The sequence below is a fragment of the Coregonus clupeaformis genome, chromosome 37 (assembly GCF_020615455.1).
Source record: "Coregonus clupeaformis isolate EN_2021a chromosome 37, ASM2061545v1, whole genome shotgun sequence".
Taxonomy (NCBI): Eukaryota; Metazoa; Chordata; class Actinopteri; order Salmoniformes; family Salmonidae; genus Coregonus; species Coregonus clupeaformis.
In genome coordinates, this window is record NC_059228.1 from 15,910,807 (window position 1) to 15,933,546 (window position 22,740).

General features: G+C 41.4%; 2 protein-coding genes across 2 annotated transcripts in view; one reads left to right on the forward strand and one right to left on the reverse strand.

The window, feature by feature from the left end:
• LOC121553715 (leucine-rich melanocyte differentiation-associated protein-like) overlaps window positions 1–6,738 on the reverse strand; it is a 427,191-nt gene extending 420,453 nt beyond the window's left edge. The window contains exons 1-2 of the mRNA XM_041867040.2: window positions 6,521–6,738; window positions 3,783–3,883 (exon numbers count right to left, since the gene is read on the reverse strand). Coding sequence (XP_041722974.2) covers window positions 3,783–3,883; window positions 6,521–6,562 — 143 coding nt within the window. The 5' untranslated portion in view covers window positions 6,563–6,738. The remainder of the gene's footprint in view (window positions 1–3,782; window positions 3,884–6,520) is intronic.
• Window positions 6,739–14,259: 7,521 nt separating this feature from the next.
• Window positions 14,260–17,179, forward strand: LOC121553495 (zinc finger protein 503-like). The gene is made up of 2 exons (XM_041866631.2): window positions 14,260–14,836; window positions 15,271–17,179. The coding sequence occupies exons 1-2, from the start codon at window positions 14,594–14,596 to the stop codon at window positions 16,672–16,674; spliced, it is 1,647 nt and encodes a 548-aa protein (XP_041722565.1). The 5' UTR covers window positions 14,260–14,593; the 3' UTR covers window positions 16,675–17,179.
• Window positions 17,180–22,740: the final 5,561 nt, after the last annotated feature.

The window sequence follows — 22,740 nt, forward strand, 5'->3', positions numbered from 1 at the left end:
GTTACCGCTGACTGCAACCAACCAGGAGAAACTCAGGGCCCCTGGACACACAGTATAACCATGGCTGTATGATTGTATTGAAGTCAACTTCGATAAATCAATAGGCTTCAAAGGACTGTCTCTCTGCCTCCTGGTTTTCTTATGTTTCTGTCTAGGATGACTCTAAGGTTAGTGAAATTCAAAAGGCACAAGCCAAACCACAAAACAAGTCATCACCCTGATCATATCCTGTACTAAAAGCAATAAGCTAATATATCTATAATGTATCTAATTTAATATATAACATATCTATAATATATAACATATCTATCATTTTTATAAACGGGTTGGTTCGAGCCCTGAATGCTGATTGGCTGAAAGCCGTGGTAAATGGGACCGTATACCACGGGTATGACAAAACAAATATTTTTACTGTTCTAATTACATTTGTAACCAGTTTATAATAGCAATAAGGCACCTCGGGGGTTTGTGTTATATGGCCAATATACCATGGCTAAGGGCTGTATCCAGGCACTCCGCATTGCGTGATGCAAAAGAACAGCCATTCTTACGCACGACGCAACGCGGAGTGCCTGGATACAGCCCTTAGCCGTAGTATATTGGCCATATACCACACCCCCTCTGTCCTTATTGCTTAAATGTATAAAATATTTAGAATGTAAGAGATATGAGTATGCGATCATTCATTATTCAAGACTAGGCTGATCGGAAAATAACATCAGCTTTTGAATGACAACATCAATCAACACATTTACTAAAACATTTAGTCTACTAAATGTTCTCTTACTGTTAACTGTGTAAAAACAACTCAAAACACAACACCAAATGACCAACCAGTCTAACATTATTACATCCATTGAAGAAGACTGCAGTTTACACATTTTACCACATTGTCTTTGTTTCGCATTCAAGGGGGGCAATCGTGTCTGAAACCTTCAGAGTTTGAGGTACTCAGCGAATGAAAAGGCAGGCAAATCAAACTCCAGCCAACACAACGCTCGTTTTTCAATCGCCGCAGTTCATTAGGAATATTAATGCTCTGATAAGCACACATTTATTCACGACACACTGGGCCGGGGCGCGGGACTTAGCAATTATTAACGTGACAGGACTCGGGTGCAAAGCGAATCAATTAAACAAGAAGAATCCACATTTTCAGCACAGATAACTGCCTCAAGACGGCGATGACAAAAAGAGCTCTCATTTAGAGGCCTTTCAAAGCCCTGACAGGTCAAGAAACAAAAGCACCTTCTAACCATCATCTCTCCTCTTTTAGTTGTCATATGGACTTTGCCAGTCCTGCTGCTGAGATGACAGACGGCCGGCCGGCTGGCCCCCCCCCCCGCTCTGAACCGGCTGCCACAAGGTGATTCTTCAGGTCCTGTCAGAAGGATCTTTTATTCTATTTGGCCCCTGCATTAACATGTCACATTTATTGATCAGGCCTTTTATTTGGCCACAGCGTGGTACCAGCCAACCCACCTCTCTGCTGCTCTGAGTGTTTCCCAAATAGCACCAAAATCCCTATAGTGCACTACTTTTGACCAGGGCCGTAGGCTGGCATTTGGGATGCAGCCTGATGTTCTGAGGCTCTCACAGGGTTTTTGATGTCCCTATGTCATGCCAGACCACATAATGGACGTAATGTGAAGATAATAAATTGCACTTAATGCAGATATGGCAAAGACGCTGCCCCTCTCACAGCTATGACATGTAGCTCGCTATGCTGAGTTGGAAAGTGCTAACCATTGCCATTATCGGTGTTTCGGATTTAACGATGATGCCAGCCAAGTACCATGTCAATTCAAAAAGGAACATTCTAAAAGCATGCTGCCTGCACAGAAATAACTAACTGAGAGTCATGTCTACAGAGGGCAGCAGGTAGCCTAGCAGTTAAGAGCTTTGGGCCAGTAACCGAAAGGTCGCTGGATCAAATCCCAAAGCCGACTAGGTGAAGAAGAAAAATATGTCGATGTGCCCTTAAACAAGGCACTTATCCCTAATTGCTCCTGTATAGTAACTCGCTCTGGATAAGATGTAAATGTACAATGGGCACATTGGGATCGTTCTACTGAGATACAGTGCATTCGGAAAGTATTTAGACCAATACTTTCCAATTGTCCGTAGAGCTCCGAGACAGGATTGTGTCGAGGCACAGATCTGGGGAAGGGTACCAAAACATTTCTGCAGCGTTGAAGGTCCCCAAGAACACATCATTCTTAAATGGAAGAAGTTTGGAACCACCAAGACTCTTCCTAGAGCCGCCCGGCCAAACTGAGCAATAGGGGGTAAAGGGCCTTGGTCAGGGAGGTGACCAGGAACCCGATGGTCACTCTGACAGCGCTCCAGAGTTCCTCTGTGGAGATGGGAGAACCTTCTAGAAGGACAACCATCTCTGCAGCACTTCACCAATCACGCCTTTATGGTAGAGTGGCCAGGCGGAAGCCACTCCTCAGTAAAAGGACTCTCAGACCATGAGAAACAAGATTCTCTGGTCTGATGAAACCAAGATTGAACTCTTTGGCCTGAATGCCAAGCATCACATCTGGAGGAAACCTGGCACCATCCCTACGGTGAAGCATGCTGGTGGCAGCATCATGCTGTGGGGATGTTTTTCAGCGGCAGGGACTGGGAGACTTGATGAAAATCCTTGATGAAAACCTGCTCCAGAGCGCTCAGGACCTCAGCCTGGGGAGAAGGTTCACCTTCCAACAGGACAACGACCCTAAGCATACAGCCAAGACAACGCAGGAGTGGCTTCAGGACAAGTCTCTGAATGTCCTTGAGTGGCCCAGCCAGAGCCCGGACTTGAACCCAATCAAACATCTCTGGAGACACTGGAAAATAGCTGTGCAACAACGCTCCACATCCAACCTGACAGAGCTTGAGAGGATCTGCAGAGAAGAATGGGAGAAACTCCCCAAATACAGGTGTGCCAAGCTTGTGGCTTAATACCCAAGAAGACGCGAGGCTGTAATCGCTCGCAAAGGTGCTTCAAAAAAGTACTGAGTAAAGAGTCTGAATACTTATGTAAATGTGATATTGTTTTTTATATATATATACACATTTGCTAAAAAATCTAAAAACCTATTTTTGCTTTTCTCATTATGGGGTATTGTGTGTATTTTGATGAGGGAAAAAAAAACAATTTTAATCTATTTTAGAATAAGGCTGTAATGTAACAAAATGTAGAAAAGGTCAAGGGGTCTGAATACTTTCCAAATGCCCTGTTAGTCAACCTATCTTTATCAGATAAGGTGGTAAAAACAATGAAGGCCATCCATCTACACTGAGTATACTAAACATTTCACCTGGATTCACCTGGTCAGTCTATGACATGGAAATGTTTTGTATACTCAGTGTATATTGATGTATGGTGGCAACATGACTTTAAATAGTACAGTACATAGATTAGAAACCCTTTATGACACAAACAAATCAAAGCCCTGAGTATATTTTTTGTGAAATGATCACAACATCTCACTCAGGTCATGCTGTATCCGGGTCATGATGTATCCGGGTCATGATGTATCCCTACTGATATCCCACCACACTGAGATGACTGCATGAATACGCAAGGCCTGTACGCAATACTATTTATAAGTGATCTAGTGTAGGGGTATGTATATGCCTTATAATAATTTATAATGACTTATTAATGAAGGGTATGATTATATAGTTGTATCTTCCTTGATAAGAGATTTGCCCTAACACAAAGCATCAGCCTACAGGCAGCACTGTGTCCATGGTAGTTTCACGACTCATCTCTGCTCATCTCCTACCTTAGCTGATTGAAGCTGAGATCTAGCCGTCTTGCCAAGTGTCCATATTTTTTTCCAAGGAACTCTGGGATGTCCTCACAGTCGTTTCCAATATAGGAAACCTGTAAAGCAACAACAGAGAGATACACAGTGTGTCAATTAATGGGTTACAACAGCGACAGACTACGACAAGAAATTGGCCCGGGCATTTCTAACACACTGGCTAATTTTATTCCTTGAGGTCCCCATCGTTAGCCCAAAAAAATAACATTTTAGACAGGCCCACTGGGCTAAAGGTGGACCAGCCCATCTGGCATCTGCCCACTAACAGTCCATTTCTGGGTTAAATTGAGAAAGAGTAAATAGCCCGTGGTCGAGTGAATGTGTGTGTTTAAGCTTGTGGAGCAGAGTAGGTGGTATAGTGATCGGTTTACCTTGTTTGTGACCTGAGGACTTGTGAAACAAACAACTACACATTTTCTATCAGCTACACATCCAATAATATTAATTTTCTTGATTGAGAAAATGTTTGTATTCAGGGCACCATTGTGAATGAAACCCTGGTCTCAATTGGGCTCCCCTGAATAAATAAAAGCTAAATAAATGAAAGAATATTGGACATTGAATGTCTTTCAGCATTTTATGGCTAGGCCAATGTGAGAGACCTTCCAGGTAGCCTATGTTTGATACCTGGTCAGTTACATTGTCACTTTCATTTAAACATTCTCTGTAACCTTTCAGGTGCACGCTATGTAGTATATTGATTCTGTACAGTTGTGGTCAAAAGTTTTGAGAATGACACAAATACTAATTTTTCACAAAGTCTGCTGCCTCAGTTTTGATGATGGAAATTTGCATATACTCCAGAATGTCATGAAGAGTGATCAGATGAATTGCAATTAATTGCAAAGTCCCTCTTTGCCATGAAAATGAACTTAATCCCCAAAAAAACATTTCCACTGCATTTCAGCCCTGCCACAAAAGGACGAGCTGCCATCATGTCAGTGTTTCTCTCATTAACACAGGTGAGAGTGTTGACGAGGACAAGGCTGGAGATCACTCTGTCATGCTGATTGAGTTAGAATAACAGACTGGAAGCTTTAAAAGTAGGGTGGTGCTTGAAATCATTGTTCCTCTGTTAACCATGGTTACCTGCAAGGAAACATGTGCCATCATCATTGCTTTGCATAAAAAGGGATTCACAGGCAAGGATATTGCTGCTAGTAAGATTGCACCTAAACCAACCATTTATCGGATCATCAAGAACTTCAAGGAGAAAGGTTCAATTGTTGTGAAGAAGGCGTCAGGGCGCCCAAGAAAGTCCAGCAAGCGCCAGGACCGTCTCCTAAAGTTGATTCAGTTGCGGGATCGGGGCACCACCAGTGCAGAGCTTGCTCAGGAATGGCAGCAGGCAGGTGTGAATGCATCTGCACGCACAGTGAGGCGAAGACTTTTGGAGGATGGCCTGATGGCAGGAAAAACATCAGGGACAGACTGATATTCTGCAAAAGGTTCAGGGATTGGACTGTTGAGGACTGGGGTAAAGTCATTTTCTCTGATGAATTCCCTTTCCGATTGTTTGGGGCATCCGGAAAAAAGCTTGTCCGGAGAAGACAAGGTGAGCACTACCATCAGTCCTGTGTCATGCCAACAGTAAAGCATCCTGAGACCATTCATGTGTGGGGTTGCTTCTCAGCCAAGGGAGTGGGCTCACTCACAATTTTGCCTAAGAACACAGCCATGAATAAAGAATGGTACCAACACATCCTCCGAGATCAACTTCTCCCAACCATCCAAGAACAGTTTGGTGACGAACAATGCCTTTTCCAGCATGATGGAGCACCTTGCCATAAGGCAAAAGTGATAACTAAGTGGCTCGGGGAACAAAACATCGAAATGTTGGGTCCATGGCCAGGAAACTCCCCAGACCTTAATCCCATTGAGAACTTGTGGTCAATCCTCAAGAGGCGGGTGGACAAACAAAAACCCACAAATTCTGACAAACTCCAAGCATTGATTATGCAAGAATGTGCTGCCATCAGTCAGGATGTGGCCCAGAAGTTAATTGACAGCAGTATGAAAAATGTATGCACTCACTAAACTGTAAGTCGCTCTGGATAAGAGCCTCTGCTAAAATGTAAAATGTCTTGAAAAAGAAGGGTCAACACTGCAAATGTTGACTCTTTGCATAAACGTAATGTAATTGTCAATAAAGGCCGTTGACACTTATGTAATGCTTGTAATTATACTTCAGTATACCATAGTAACATCTGACAAAAATATCTCATAACACTGAAGTAGCGAACTTTGTGAAGACCAATACTTGTGTCATTCTCAAAACTTTTGACCACGACTGTACACCTGTCCTGCTGTGCACACAACCGTGCTCAGCTTCAACACGTCCTGCTGTGCACACAACCGTGCTCAGCTTCAACACATTGATAAAACCCCATCGAGTAGACTACATCATAAAGCCAAGTCTGCGCCGCTGCAGTGACGTGTTTCACACTTTATAAAAACGAGTTTGCATTCTACCCGCCAAACAACTACAGTTCCGCAATTGTTCTGCAAAGTTATATGAGTCACATGACAGTAGCAGCCCATGACAATGGAGGCAATGCAGTGTAGCCTACCAGAAATGCACGCAAAACAAAACCTCTGAGCGACACACTGATAACTATCCGACTGTATACTGTTCGTTTATAATTGCATACGAGACATGCAACCTACACTAAGTGTTGGAAATTGTTCACACTTACTTGCGTTCCATTCATTGTGACCATAGATTCGCTGCATGCCATAACTATGATGATGATGACAGTTCAGTTACTAGGCTACCTCTGTGGAATAACTACTGGAGTGGAACTGGCACAGGTCCTCTTCTTATTTAAAATTTTTAAAAAACTATAACTTCACCTTCAGTAGTTTTCCAAAAAGGTCACTGTTTTGTTTGGTTACTTGAGGTTTCGAATTTACTTCTTCCGCATGCTTCCTCCGAATCAGCTGATCGCATGCGGAAACGCGCTATTACTAGAATTATGGCAGCATGCGCTTGTGTCGCATTTTAGAGTGGTGGAGACCTGTCCTTAACCTAAAATGCCATAGGCCTATATTCTTAGTTATTGTTCCTGAACTGTGGTTGGATTTAGGTACGATATAGACTAGGCTAAGAGTTTGAATAAGATTGCATCTGGAACAGGTGATTGGTAGAATGCAAAGCACTGTAGCCTATTTACAATTAATCATGAGTGCAAGCCTTATAGGACGTGGGATTTACATACTTTGGTAGAATGCAAAACACGTAGCCTATTTACCATTAATCATCAGTGCAAGCCTTATAGGACATGGGATTTACATACTTAGCCTACTTACAAACTTTATTTGTTTGGGGTTCACTGGGAACTATTAGCTGGTACTGGTAGCCTGATTCACCTGCAATTGGTATCCAGCAGATCCGACCTGCTTGCTTACATTGCGTTTCATTGGAGTCATTCCACGTACCTTTCTGCCGTCAGGGGGAAATGCCCCGATGATGCCCAAATGCTCTGTCTAGACATTAATATGCCTCACTTGCGATATGGTTTTGGAGACATTCTGAACTTAAAGCGATGCTCCAGAGCTTTTGTAAAATTTAAGCCAGTAGTTTTGAAAGTAGTGCTCACGAGTTAAAACGGTCCCCCGAAAATGTTATACAATTGTGTACTATGTCATCCATTGTGTATGATATGTTACCTCCTGCAAAAAAAAAAAAGGAATTCCAATTTTTACAATATGTTACGAATTTATAAGTGCTTAAGATCCCGGACTGGATCTTTAACTTGAATATCAGCTAGGAAAAAATGTCAAATACAAAAGATGCATTTACTGTATGCAGTTTAGAAAAGTTGCACCCCGCTGTGTTTTGAATAACACATGCTTCCAAACAGAAATATACAATGGTCCAATGGTAATGCAAGCACAAGGTTAGAGGATGTGTCGTAGCATACATCGACTGGAGGCATTGTGGAAACACAGCCGGGTGCAACTTTGCTAAAACTGTGTACAGTAAATGTATCTTTGTATTTTAAATGTTATTTCTGGCTGATATGAAAGTTAGGTTCCAAAGGTTTCCAAAATCGTATCGCAAGAGAGGATTATTAACATTTCTAAATGTTAAAACAGAGCGTCGCGATTGTAGTTCACATTGAGACTGCTGTGGTCCATATGTTCAACTAAGAGCCCAAGAGGGAGGACTGTATGTTCCCTTGGGTTCTCGAGAGCTACCTCTGTACCCAAATATTGGGAAGATCACAGGTTGAGAGCAGTTCATTACTAGTCCACCTAGAAATGGCTTTCCACCAGGGTTGGGGTCAATTCTGAATTTCTGAATTTAATTAAATTCAAACAATGAATTTGAATTGAATATGAATTGGCCACACCCCACATGAAGCCGAATTTGAATTGAAAGAAGTATAATTTAATTCAAACCAATTCAACGGAGACATAAAACTTGAAAATCTCATTCATTCCAGAAATATTTTATCTAAAGGATATTCCACTTATTAATGCAAAGAATACACATACCATTTCAAATATTAGTTTGATTATAACTAAAAGATGTCAAACAGTATTTTTCTTTGTCATAAAATGTTAGATTGTTCCCTTCTATACTGCAGTGTCTGATCTAATGCATATTTAAAAACATTAATGGAATTATGAATTATTATAGATAACCCACAACATGATCTTACAATATTTCCAGACCACTGTAATTATTTAACATTGTTTTAGGAGAATGAGTTAGAATTTTTTTTTCAACCTTATGGTATTGGTAACCATACATGATGTCAAAATTAAGAATGAATAAGCCATTTGAATTTAATTTAATCAAAGATTGTCTATTATATTGACAAGATATTCGAGTAACCTCTCTAACAATGGAAATATATGTCCTCAAAGATGGAAGGCAGGCATGAGGAGGCGAGATCAGGTGGGACCGTTCTAGCCAATGAGAGGGCAGATACGCATGTAAACAGGCCATGGAGATGTATAGAAGACTCCTCTTTGTATCTGTGCCATTATAGCGTCTGTGACAGCTTGGCCAACGCCATTGAGGCTATCTCCATTTTAAAGTAGTCAATTTTCTTCTTCTTCATTGGCTGATTGCTCCCAATTCATAGGAATCCCCACCCAGTTGACTACTTTAAAATGGTGGAAGCCCTCAATGGCAATGTCCATGCTAAAACGGGTTATATCCATGATGAGTTCTACAGGCACAACTCCGATATAAAGTTGTTGGGGGTTTTTTCAGTTTCCAAAATGCCCCATCAGTGCATTCGTAACAACCTAATTACAAAGCTTCTATTCGATCAAATAATCCTCACGTAGCAAATTAGCTATTACATTTGTTTGTTGACCAAATTTGACTCTAATTGACCTCCATACAAAAATTCCTCACCTTGTGGGCTTATTTTCGTGGACAGATTTTGGGCAGAGTAAAACCTCTAGCTTTGCCTCTTCCTCTCTGATTGAATTAAATTCTACTTCCTTTAATTTAAATTATATTCAAATTCTGCTTCCTGTGGGATGTGGCCAATTCAAATTCAAGAATTGAATTGGAATTAAAGAGCAATGTGTACCTCAATTCAGAATTGATGCCAACCCTGCTTTCCACAGTAGATCTTGTTTTTGGGTGATATTGAAGATAAACAACAAAGAGAAACTTTGGATGCAATACTTTAATAGTTTGACGGTAAGAACCGCATGCTCTTTCCTCTCACCTGTGCTATTACTGCTCATCACCTGTGTACCCCTACCCATGTGACTAGTGACCTAGACCTCCGGTGAGAGTGCCTCTAGTGTACAAAACAAGTTAAAATACCCCTAGATAGACAAGATAAACACACAACACATGAGCACATAAACAGGACAAAATGGCTCCTAAATACTAGTTGAACTCATAAAAAAATTTAATAGTGCCTTGTAATAACACAACCCCTGCACAGGTGGATCCGACCTATCCATGTTGGTTATTCAGAAGGTATGTTAGGGACGTCATGTTAGATCCTCCCAGACGCGGAAAATCCTCTATCTACTCTGCCCAGCTCTCGAGGCTCCACTGCTGGAAAACACGCGTGCTCCAGTCGTTACATTTGTAGCCTACTATGTCGCACTATTTCATATTGTAACAATGTAACTGATAAATGTATTGGGTGATCTTTACAATGCAACATTAGTAAACAAAGTATTACGTTTGCGCAGTTTTCACAGATCTGTCATTTCACTTCGGAACATGTTGTTGTTAGTCTTTTATGTCAGGTAATGTGGTTCTATGCGCCCTTTTTAATCTTTTACCTCTGATAAAAATGTGTACCCTATACGTTTGTTCTCCACCGTGCATGCTTTTTCCTGGTAGATAATATAGCCAATTTTTCTAGTTCCATTGACTGAGAAGCTATGATAAAATATCGCTTTGGGAGTTGTCCATAGGCTACTCTTTCAGCAAACTCATTGGATGCAAAAAATAAAATAATGGATGCGAGAGCTTATTCGCTTGATTACTACAGAAAAGTATGTAAGTCATATTTTGCAAAACAAAAAAACAGTCTTCAATATAGTCGGCGACAAACTCACTGGCTGTGCGTCATTGAAAAGGTATTTAACGTTTTTCGGTTTTAAAAGTAGGCTATTACATTTGCATAATTCCAAGACTCCCTATATATGGGAATGGAAACCTTAATTCTAAACCCAATGTAATGTAATATTTTAAATGTTGCCTTCGCTGCCGCACCTCTGCTAAGGAGGCATATAGCCTCGTGCAGAGCTGAAAGTCCACAACATACAGCCCAAGCTACTCTCGTGCTGCTTTAAATAATTATATTTACATATAGGGAGTGATTCATAAACAGGTCGCGGTTATGAAGTATATGGGGACTTTTAAAACGTTCTATTTAAATATCATGAATTATGGCCGGGAAAAATGTGTTTCCATTTAACGGTAATATCGAGTATTTGTAGTCTGGTGTAGAAGCTCATTCGTCATACGGACAATAAAGAGGGGTTTCGCTTGACACTGGGAATTTATGGTTGCCCTTCTTTGCCATAATAACTCACGTATTGTGTCACGGGCTGTCAGCCCTTGCAGAAAACAGTTAGGCTGCTGTTTATCAATCATATATCTTTGCATATTGTGAAACGTTCTCTTCCTGTTCTGCCAGACAGGAATAGAAAGAGAGGGCCGTTTTCTCATTCTTGTTGTACTTCAAAGTCCACAGCATTTAAGGGCCACGGGAAAAGTATATGTGTACGACACTTTCTTGCTTAGTTATGTTTCCACTTTGGTATGTCTACCTAAATAAATATCACAACGTAATTTAATTTATTTATGTTCCTATGTTGTAATTTGTCAGTAATGGATTTAATGCAGTTTTGTGCACACTGGGTAATGAGGAAGGTATTCACAAATTGCATTCAGTATGGCTTGGAAATAAAACGAGTAGGCGGCCAGTACGTTGCAATAAACTTTAGTGAACTATTAACCGAAAAATATATGTATGGCTTAAAATGTAAATAATAAATCAGATAAAAAAATAGACATTAGGCTACAATGTAAATTCATGTTAGATATTGCCTTTATATTCTAGGCCTCAAAATATACAACATTGATAGCAGTTTATGACTATAGCAGTTTTTGCTTCTGCGGTAAGGCCATTCATTATATGGTAAGGCTTCAATAGGCTGCAAGAAGTTGAGTTTCATGTGAATAGGCCTTTAGGCCAATGTTGACATGCAGTGACACTTGAGTAGCCTACAAAATAAAATAATTCACGTCATATTCTGTCTATAATTCCCATATGGTTAAACTATCAATTACATATTTTACATTTACATTTAAGTCATTTAGCAGACGCTCGTATCCAGAGCGATTTACAGTTAGTGAATGCATACATTATTTTTTTCCCTACCCCCTGTGGGAATCGAACCCACAACCCTGGCGTTGCAAACGCAATGCTCTATCAACTGAGCTACATCCCTGACGGCCATTCCCTCCCCTACCCTGGACGACGCTGGGCCAATTGCGCGCCGCCCCATGGGTCTCCCGGTCGTGGCCGGCTACGGCAGAGCCTGGATTTTACACTCTGGTTCAATTTTTTTTTTATAAAAAACAATGTTACCAATTAGGCTATCATATAACTTCAAATACATATCCATAGTTTTCCTATAGCCTGTCATTTTACCAAAATTCTTTGAAGGCCTAAAATAAATATATTTACTTTTCCAGCAGTTTTTCTTCCCCCCTGTGATTGTCCACTCCAGGTTTTCTTGCTCTCCAAGATGACCTGTCAAACGGATTACCACAGAGAGAGATTAATGGCGGAGGCGGGTTGCAATAATAATCGTTTTGTTTGAAGTGACAACTTTGATAGGCGTTGATTTACTTACAAACTGATAGGCTTTTAATTGAGCGCCTCTATCCCGATTGAGATGAAAAGAGACCCGCATTGAAAGGCTGCCCGATTCCCCCTGAGCCTCAATACTGATTAGCCATCTCAGCGGTGAATAGTTCATGGCATTTTAAACTCCTTTTCTCAGCGCTCTGACACACCATTTCTCTTTTATTTATGTTCAGTCACCCCTCTTTTCTCCCTCTTAAATAAAATAAATCATTTTCATTGTATGTAAATAAAATCGAGTTGACATCAATGTAAAATGTCTGGACTACTTGTTTGTTCCCTTTTATTTGTCATTCTTGTTGGGGAGATAACAATGTGCCAGAGGAGAAATACATTTTATTTTTTTTATGATATGTGTAGAGGTACGTTTGGATCTGTGAGGGAAAGTGGTTTGGATCTGTGAGGGAAAGTGGTTATTGTTCGCCTTTGCTGAGAACCCAGGACATCATGTTTCACTCAGTAATGTGCAACTTACATGATGACGTGTGTTGGATACGCGCTGCCCCTGCCCGGAGAGACTTTGTTATGGGGAACTTTGCCCTCCACTAATAACTGCGTTGTTCATATTGGTTATTCAAAAACAATTGAAATGCTCGCATATAGCCTACTAAGCAACACTGCTAGATTGCCATTTAAAACACTTTCTGGTCACATTTCAACCAATTCACATTATTAAATTTTAATGTAATTTTAGCCATAAAGTTTCCCTTATATAGGCTAAACGTAGGTGAGTCCATTACCAATTAATGTCCTTACACAGGAACATGAACATTACTGAAATATAATAGTAGACATTCACTTTGAACTATTTCTGACAAATTAACTAACATCAGAGCACTAAAACTCCATGGCTTGTTTAGTGCCGTTTGGGACACATTCCTCGTTTGAAGTATTTGACAGGGAGGGAAAACCTTGAAAAGGCTTAATTTATGGCGCGTTCATGCGCTAGTTTGAACTAGGAACTCGGAAATCTCCGAATTGCTAACTAGGTGAACGCGGCACGTGTATAAATAATTACAATAGTTAGCAAGTAGGACATGTCCGAGTTCCGACTAGCACATGAACGTGGCATAAATCCAAGCGAATCTGCGACTGAGCTGAGCTCTCGGTCGCTGTGTTTAAGGATAACCTTATACAATGTCTTTAGTTTAGCCTCGCCCTTTCATTTCTGCTCAAGTCAAGATCCTTATTAATTTTCAAATACCGTCCTAAATTCCATGTCAATTTATGGAGAAATCAGGAAAATAAGCATACTCTAGCGCGTTGCAGTCTGCATATTGTCGATGCGTATATACAAATTGAAGGAAGATTTATTTAGTCCAAATTAAGTCTCTTTTCACAGATGCCTCTGTCTTTCCATTTGTCCGTTTCCCCCATGCAGCTATGCTCGCATGAAATCAGCTACAATAGCTGACAAATCAAGGTCGGATTGACAGCCCCTGACAAATAACTGATTGATTGCGGTGGAGCAGAATTGACAGTTGACGGAGGGGTGGAGATGGACATAGAAGTGCGGTGTATATTATAGGCTACTGAAAACATGTGACATTCTCATCCCTCCATCACTGAATTGGTCTGTTCCTGTCAACGCTTGTCTGATTCGAGCTGAAGTGGTTGATCTTCTGGTTGTGGGATATAATTCACATTGGAAAATGTCTGTGTAGCCACATCGCCAACCTATTATTTTACCAAATACCTTTAAATTTTAGTCATTTAGCAGACGCTCTTATCCAGAGCGACTTACAGTTAGTGAGTGCATACATTTTCATACTGGCCCCCCGTGGGAATCGAACCCACAACCCTGGCGTTGCAAACGCCATGCTCTACCAACTGAGCTACACTGTTTTGAAAAAACTTGCGTCTATATACAGTACTTTTTCAGACATTGAAACAAACTAAACAAGCCTTGCCCTGCCCTGCTTCGAGGATGGTGAGAGCGAGCACAACAACCCAACTATTCCTCCCTATCTCCTCCCTCGCGCTGTAAAAATAGAGGAGAACGTCACATCCCCTTGACCCTCCAATCACCTCAGGGTCCCATTTGATTGGAAGGCGGCAAAGGCTTTAATCTCGTACTAATTCAGATGCTTTTGAAGTGAACATTTTTACCAGTTCGTACTTTGGGAGTATAGAGAGCGGACTTGCCGGGAGACACAGAACGCGCTATGCCTATGATGCAAGACGCAGCCACGGATCCGCGATAACATCGCACTCACTCTCCCTGTCTCTTCTTCCTGCGTACCAGCCGCACCTTCTTCTTTTCCTCTCACTATACGGATTATTACACGCAATACCACCACTTTATTCTCTCCTGATTTTCGAGAGAGGTTGTCATTGCTTTTCGCCTTTCTTGATGAATCTGATAAATGCATTACCGACTAATTTCGTGAGAATTAGGACATGATCACATCGCCCTCGGTGTCTGCTCTGAGCAATAGTAGTACTCATCTCGTCTGGGAGAGCATCGACTCTCGGAATAACATCAACAAGCCTTTTCTTCATTCCGTTCCCCCATCGGACCATCTACGGCAAGCTAACAGAGTCCCCATCAAGGTTTTGAGAATGCTTACGGCACGATCAGGACACATTTTGCACCCAGAGTATCTTCAACCGTTACCATCTACCCCGATTAGCCCTATTGAGGTAAGATTTTTTTTTTTTAAACAACTTAAAATAGCTGAATGAATGCGTAAAAGTTTAATGTTTTTGTTGTTTTGTAACCATTACTAATAGAAACGGTTATCCCGGAATGTAGCACAGGAAACAGCATAGAATAAACTACTTATTATATCGAAGTGGAAATGTGGGCTATTCTATTATAGAGAGTACTGGTGAAATACATTTTTATAAATGTAGGAAATGTTAATCGTACTCTTAGAGCTCGGCTATTCTCTCGCGTAAAAGCTGCGCATTGCGCACTACTCTTTTTGGGGGGGTGGGGGTGGGGGGGTGGAGAAGGGCTCGGACATTCTGTTTGCGGGATGCATTTCGACCAAAAGTATAATATTGTTTGAGACTGTTTTTATATTTTTTCACTGCTCAATTTGTAAATATCGGTCTTGCTGTTTTCTCTACAGCTAGATGCCAAGAAGAGTCCGTTGGCACTGCTGGCGCAGACATGCTCTCAAATCGGTAAACCGGACCCACCTCCCTCCTCCAAACTATCCTCTGTTACATCAAATGGATCTAGTGACAAGGAGTCAAAATCCGGTCCATTAAAAATGAGTGACATCGGTGTGGATGACAAATCTAGCTTCAAACCCTATTCGAAACCGTCCGATAAGAAGGACTCGTCCTCGGGCGTTTCGAGTGGAGAGAAGACTGGTTTCCGAGTACCTAGCGCCACCTGTCAGCCGTTCACGCCACGGACAGGCAGCCCCAACTCAAGCACTTCTGCCTCTCCCATGCCGTCAGAGGGGAAGTGTGGAGACAGGGAGGACAAGAAAGATTCAGATTGTAATAAAAATGGCACAACGGACGGATCTGGAACCACTAACAGCCACAGCAGGATAAGCGTGAGTTGCGGTGGAATTAACGTGGAGGTGAACCAGCACCAGGAGACAACGCCCGGGTCCAAAGCCCCGTCTTCGGAATCCTCCTCAGTAACCTCCGTTTCCTCAGCTTCCGGACTGGGGTCAGGACTTGTAGCCCCAGTCTCTCCTTACAAACCGGGTCAGACAGTTTTTCCCCTACCGCCTGCTGGCATGCACTACCCCGGGAGTTTAGGGGCCTACGCAGGTTATCCCCAACACTACCTTTCCCACGGCGGGAGCCTGGTTAACGCACAGTTGGCCAGCATGGGCTGCAGTAAGACCGGATCCAGCCCGCTGGCTGGGGCCTCCCCACCCTCCATCATGTCAGCCAGCCTGTGTAGAGACCCTTACTGCTTAAGTTACCATTGTGCCAGCCACTTAGCGGGTGCTGCCAGTGCCTCACAGCAGTGCCACGACAACGCGATGAAATCCGGGTACCACCACATGTACCCGACACACCTTTTGCACGGCATGCACTCCTCTCCGCAGTCGTTCAGTGGACACCCTTTGTATCCCTATGGTTTCATGCTCCCCAACGACCCCCTTCCTCACGTCTGTAACTGGGTGTCAGCGAACGGACCCTGCGACAAGCGTTTCTCCTCTTCCGAGGAGCTGCTGATCCACCTGCGGACGCACACCGCCTTCACCGGGGCGGAGAAGTTGATATCGGGTTACCCTAGTTCCTCATCGTTAGCTAGTGCTGCGGCTGCCGCTATGGCGTGCCACATGCACATGCCGCAGTCAGGAGGCCCTGGAAGCCCCGGGACACTGACCCTGAGGAGTCCGCATCACGCGTTGGGACTAAGCAGCCGTTACCATCCGTACTCCAAGAGCCCCCTGCCTACCGGAGCCCCTGTCCCCGTCCCCGCAGCTACCGGGCCATACTACTCCCCCTATGCACTGTACGGCCAGAGACTCACCACAGCATCAGCGCTGGGATACCAGTGAAACACACTTGACTTTTGAAAAGTTTATAGTTATACAAATGCAAATATAAAGACTTTTATATCAACGCTCCATCTATGGACAGGATCCGTGGACTGTATTTATTTGTGTCGGTTGAAAGCGGACGATAATAGCTACAAATGGAAGATATTGAGAGACTCAAAGTGCATTATGTTTAAACTGAACTCTATAGGTAAAATGAAAACACATGGTAGAATACTAATAAAATAGAGGTTTTCATTTTGATGTTCATTTGAAATTGCTATGATTGTATTGTTCTTATTTAATGTCTCATTGAAAAGAAAATAATTGACTTGCATGTTTGTTTCTTAAAATCCCAAATTGTCCACATTTTAAATTGCCGTTATTTTTCAGGTGGTATTTTTTTTGTATGTATTCTGGAAAAATAAGAAACAATTTTGTTCCATATTTCCGTGTGCCTCCTTTTATGATAACAACAATACCTACATTTTTAACATGCTATTTCATTAAACAATTTCTGGTTTCATTATGATTTAAAATGGACATTATGAGATGTGCTGATTTGGGAAGTTAATCTTATTAACTGGTTGCCTATACAAAAAACTACACCGTTATTTACAGAGTAGGCTATGTTTTTTTTTTTTATGTTCACTAAAGTGCACTTTATTTCTAGAACATCTCTAGAGTTTAATTTTATTTTTAGCATGATCCATTGTTTTAAACTAAATAATTTGAATTCTTGAAAGTTGAAACACTGGGCTATTTTAAAACTAAACACACACCTTTGAAATCGAATGCAACTAAGATTGGACATTATTTCAACAATAGTGTATAGCTTGCTGAACGTCATGATTGAGTGTGTGAGCGCCGTGTAGTTTGTCTGCGTGTTCTAAAACGGGATACATCCATCAAAGCATGTTTAATAATTGTTGATTGATGATGAGCTTTGACATTATTGCTGTAGTGATTGGATTGAGAAGGTCATTTCCAAATAAGTATTATTGGCTAAATCTAGTTTTAAACCTATGTTCAATGTTTGATGATGCACAAAAATGATGTCTCTTGACATTGCCAGGTTAATAGGGATTCCCTCGAGCAACAAACAGAGCGCCTCCTTTTGAAATGCGTTCATCAAGGTATTTGTTGATCTAAATTGAATTTATAATATGTGTCTCAATATTCACGAGTCATTTAAGATGCATTAATTATGAATATAGCATATCTTACTAAAAACAGATACGGCAAAACTCTATAAGTGAATAATATTGTATAGGATTACATAGGGAGCATTACGCATACCTGATTTTAGAACGTCTCTTTCTATAATCTAAATAACTGTTTCCACTTTGGTCCCACTTCAATATACTTGGTTAAAAATAACTGATGATTTTAGAGACATCCGACTGGGCGCAGACATCAATTTAACGTCTATTCCACGTTGGTTCAACATAATTTCATTGAAATCAAATAACATTGGTCCATACACATATTTAGCAGATGTTATTGCGGGTGTAGCAAAATGCTTGTGTTCCTAGATCAAACAGTGCAGTAATATCAAACAATACACACAAATCTAAAGTAAAATAATAGAATTAAGAAATATATAAATAATGATGTGGAAACAACGTTGATTAAACCAGTGTGTTCCCAGTGGGGTAACATTGGTGTGTGATTCAGAAATTTGTAGGAGACCATTTCAAAATGACATGATCTAGCCTATAGTTTAAACTAAAGATTATCACACAAACTTCTAAATATACATCCGACTATACTCAGCTTTTTAATTAAAGTATAGGCCTAACTAGCCTAATTTATATTTATATAAAAAACTGTGTTGTAGGCTGATTCATTACTTAGATCAAACAGGTTTGAAGTTTTGTGCGAATATTTGTTTCATATTGAAATTCATCAACAGCTGGCCTATAGGCCTAACTCTGTTCGCTGCTCTGTATACAGCCTTTTGCTATGTTCAATACGGCCACACAATCTTAAATTGCATGGTTACAGACACACCATATTAGTCCAGTAATTAATCATGCCTTTATTGCATTTATCCGAGAAAAAATGGCTACCACATTTAAAAAAAGAAATACATAGGCAGGCCTATAGTTAAGCCTATTGATTTTCACATAATATTTCCACACCAGGCCTACGAAATGTCTGCGAAACGGGCCAATGCCCGAGATAGCAATATAATTTTGCGATCAAGAAATAGGCTATATTACTCCAATACCAATTGCTAATGGGTTAACCTTACAAGTCCACATGATTCATTCATGTTTTTAATTGCATAATTGGGGAACTTTGAATTGAAACATAGTGGAATTCATTCAGTTAGCCTTCTATGGTTCTGCTTGGAGCCATTGGTGCCAAACATCAACAGAATAACAGTAGGGTCCCACTGGACACACACTGGTTGATTCAACATTGTTTCCACATCATGTCATTTCAATTAAATGATGTTGAACCAACGTGGAATAGACCTTGAATTGACATCTATTCAACATATTAGCCCAACACATTATACATTTCTGAAATCCTTAAGATGTTTCCTAATCACACAAAATTGAATCGAATTGTCAATGGGCTACAATTAGGCCTATAACATTTTATCTAACCTGCTGTCCCAGTTTCCCAAATGTGCACTGAAAATATGGTTGTCGCTCAGTGTACACAAATGGGTGTGTCATGCCTCCTGTGAATATGATATCAACATTTGTCCTTTTTGTGTGATTAGGGAACATGTTCAAGATTTAAGAAATGTATAATGTGTTGGGCTAATATGTTGGATAGATGTCGAAATGGGTTACAGAAGACAGAAATGCAAAACGTGGACCACTAATTCCGAATTGTAATTGTTTTCATTGAATTAAATATACAATAGTCTATAGCTTAAGGTCTTGTGCCAGCCTTACTTATCAAACACAAATATGTTGTGTCTGAATATATAGTTGACAGGCTTATACATCTTTTCTTCCTGTTCTTAGCTGTCAGTGTAGCTAGCTGAAAATAGCTTCAAGCTAAAGCCAGATATTCTCCTCTATTCCGGCACAAACTGTTGCGAGGCCCAACGTCCCATTTCCTTAATACTGTGTGAAAGAGGAGACGTCACACAGTGGAAGTGTCTGATGTGACAGGCTAGAATAGAGCGCAACAGCCCTATAACAGGGAGCACTGCCACACATCCATCTATTGGCTCATCTGTCCGTCTATAACTCATGCAAATACTATACTCTGGAAATGTTCTTGAATATGAATGAATTAATGAGTTATTTCTAAATTACTTTGACCTCTGAATGATAGCTACACTCATCCACCAAGTCTTTGGTTATTTAGCTGAATACCGTCTCACAGAGATCGCTCTTGTCTTGGTCCACCAGCAGCTATAGTAAAAACCAACTTCTCTGTTTGTTAGTGTGTGTGTACATGTGTGAGTTCGTTTGCGTGTGTGCCTGCATGAGTATGTATGTATATGCGTGTGTACATGCGTGCATGAGTACGTATGTGTGTGTGTGTGTGTGTCAGCGCGTGTGTGTGTCGGTCTGGAGTCCCACACACGCTCTAAACTGATGTAATGACGGTGAAAGGGAGCGATTTCCATTTTTACCCACATCATGGTGGCTGTGTATGGAAGTCCCAGATGGAAGGCAATTTATCATGTGCCCCTCCCCTGGCCTGTCACTGGGGGAACAGGCAGGCACATGTGTGCATGAATTACCAGCACTACCCCCTTCCACTGGCTCACAGTGGGGAGAAGCCAACTAGCAGAGGCGAAAAAGGATTTAGCTACAGCATTAGTGCTTCGTGCCAGTAGTACATTCACTCTGTATTGTACTAAGGCACAAAACTGTCTGGAAAGCTATGAGGTAATAGGGATGGAGAGAACAGTCAGATTATAGCACAGAGAGGTAGGATATTGTTAGACTATATTGTAATATTTATTTACCTTAAAAATATGAAAGATAGGGATACTAGGTGATTAATAATCCATGGTTTTGTGTTGACAAAACCACTCACACCATTGTCTAAATTTGCATTAAAGTTGTTAACACAGAACAATCTGAAAATGTGAATTGATTGTTGTAACTGGGAGGTCGTGTTGGTGACAGTCAGACAGAGCAACAAAAAAAAACACACAGGTCACAGAGGTAAAGGTTAAGTGAGGTTCATTCCCTAAACTGTCCCAGTAAACATTAATTAACTGGCTGATGTGAAGGACAAGGCTTTTACAAGGGAGCACAGCCCCAACAGAGCAGGATCACTGTCTCATCTGTTAGCACAGCATGGTGAGAATGGGAGAGCCTTTGTTGTTGATCTTTGAAGTGTCTGCATATCTATCACCTATCTATCTCCTTACAAAGCACCATGTTAACTGGCAGGTTCTAAACATAAACTGGGTTATTGGGGTCGTATCAATAATGTTTGGGAGTGCTTCTTCAACTCTGAGTAATGTCTCAGAGCAGACATTTTACACGTATGTGGTGGAGGAGGTATGAGTAAATACCTTTGGTAATATGTCATGACAACAATTACTTAGGTATGCGTTGAATAACCGCTCAATTATAGTTGTTTATTCCATTACTATTCTGGTTTGTGTAACAGACCTAGTATTGAACCTGGCTGGTTGAATGACACAATAGATAGTATTAGCCCACCGAGCAAAAGCCTCTAAGAGCTAACACAAGTCATCGGGTCTCGGCCAGACACTATTACTCATCACACAAGCACAGTTCAGCGAACCATATCTGCTACACTAAGTCTGTCTTCTGAGATCCGTGGTCTTAAAAGAACAGGAGCCATTTCAGTGTCCGGACTTAGCAGTGATACCATACCATCTTTCACCTATCCACAATGCACTGGTGCAGGAAACCTGGCAGGCAGGACATCTGGCCTTGGGGAACCCAGGACGTGAGTCACACACCTCACCCCGTAGTCAACCCTCTCTCCTGAATTACCCTCCACCGCTAAAGCTGTCATTAGTGGGTGTGTGGCACAATATGAAGCCATGGCAAGTCTATAGTTTGGGCAACAGCTGTGTCAATACGGGGGAAGCAGCTATAATGTTCTAGCCCCATTCCAGACATAAGACAAAGAGCAATTCTTCTCCTTTATGAGTGTGGTCTCTTTCAGCAGGGTAAGACCACAATGAAAGGGCCTATCCTTGGGAAAACAGTAGGCAACCATGTTTATTATGCTGTTGTTTTGTTAGGTTTAAGATTGCATGGCTATGCTGGATGCATTTTCTGGGCTTCATTTTGTGTGTTGGGCTTCATTTTGTATTTTGGGCTTCATTTTGTGTTTTGGACATCCAAAGGCACCACAGTTGTGATTTAATGTCAAACACCTCATAACATTAGCTACTTATGGACAACCATGTAATATTATGGCCATGGTTAGATTATTGGTCCTGTAGTTTACCTTCAACATGGGTAAAATAGGTCGAAATAGTGACATTTAAACGTTTTAGCCAAATTTAATCTTAGCTGGCACAGTATTAGTTATATACTATATATACAAAAGTATGTGGACACTCCTTCAAATTAGTGGATTCGCCTATTTCAGCCACACCTGTTGCTGACAGGTGTATAGAATCGAGCACACAGCCATGCAATCTCCATAGACAAATATTGGCAGTAGAATGACTTTACTGAAGAGTTCAGTGACTTTCAATGTGGCACCGTCATAGGATGCCACCTTTCTAACAAGTCAGTTCGTCAAATTTCTGCCCTGCCAGAGCTGCCCCGGTCAACTGTAAGTGCTGTTATTGTGAAGTGGAAACGTCTAGGAGCAACAACGGCTCAGCCGTTAAGTGGTAGGCCACACAAGCTCACAGAACGTGAACGCCGAGTGCTGAAGCTCGTAGCGCACAAAAATCGTCTGTTCTCGCTTTCAACACTCACTACCGAGTTCCAAACTGCCTCTGGAAGCAACATCAGCACAATAACTGTTCGTCTGGAGCTTCATTAAATGGGTTTCCATGGCTGAGCAGCCACACACAAGCCTAAGATTACCATGCGCAATGACAAGTGTCGGCTGGAGTGATGGAAAGCTCACCGCCATTGGACTCTGGAGCAGTGGAAACGCGTT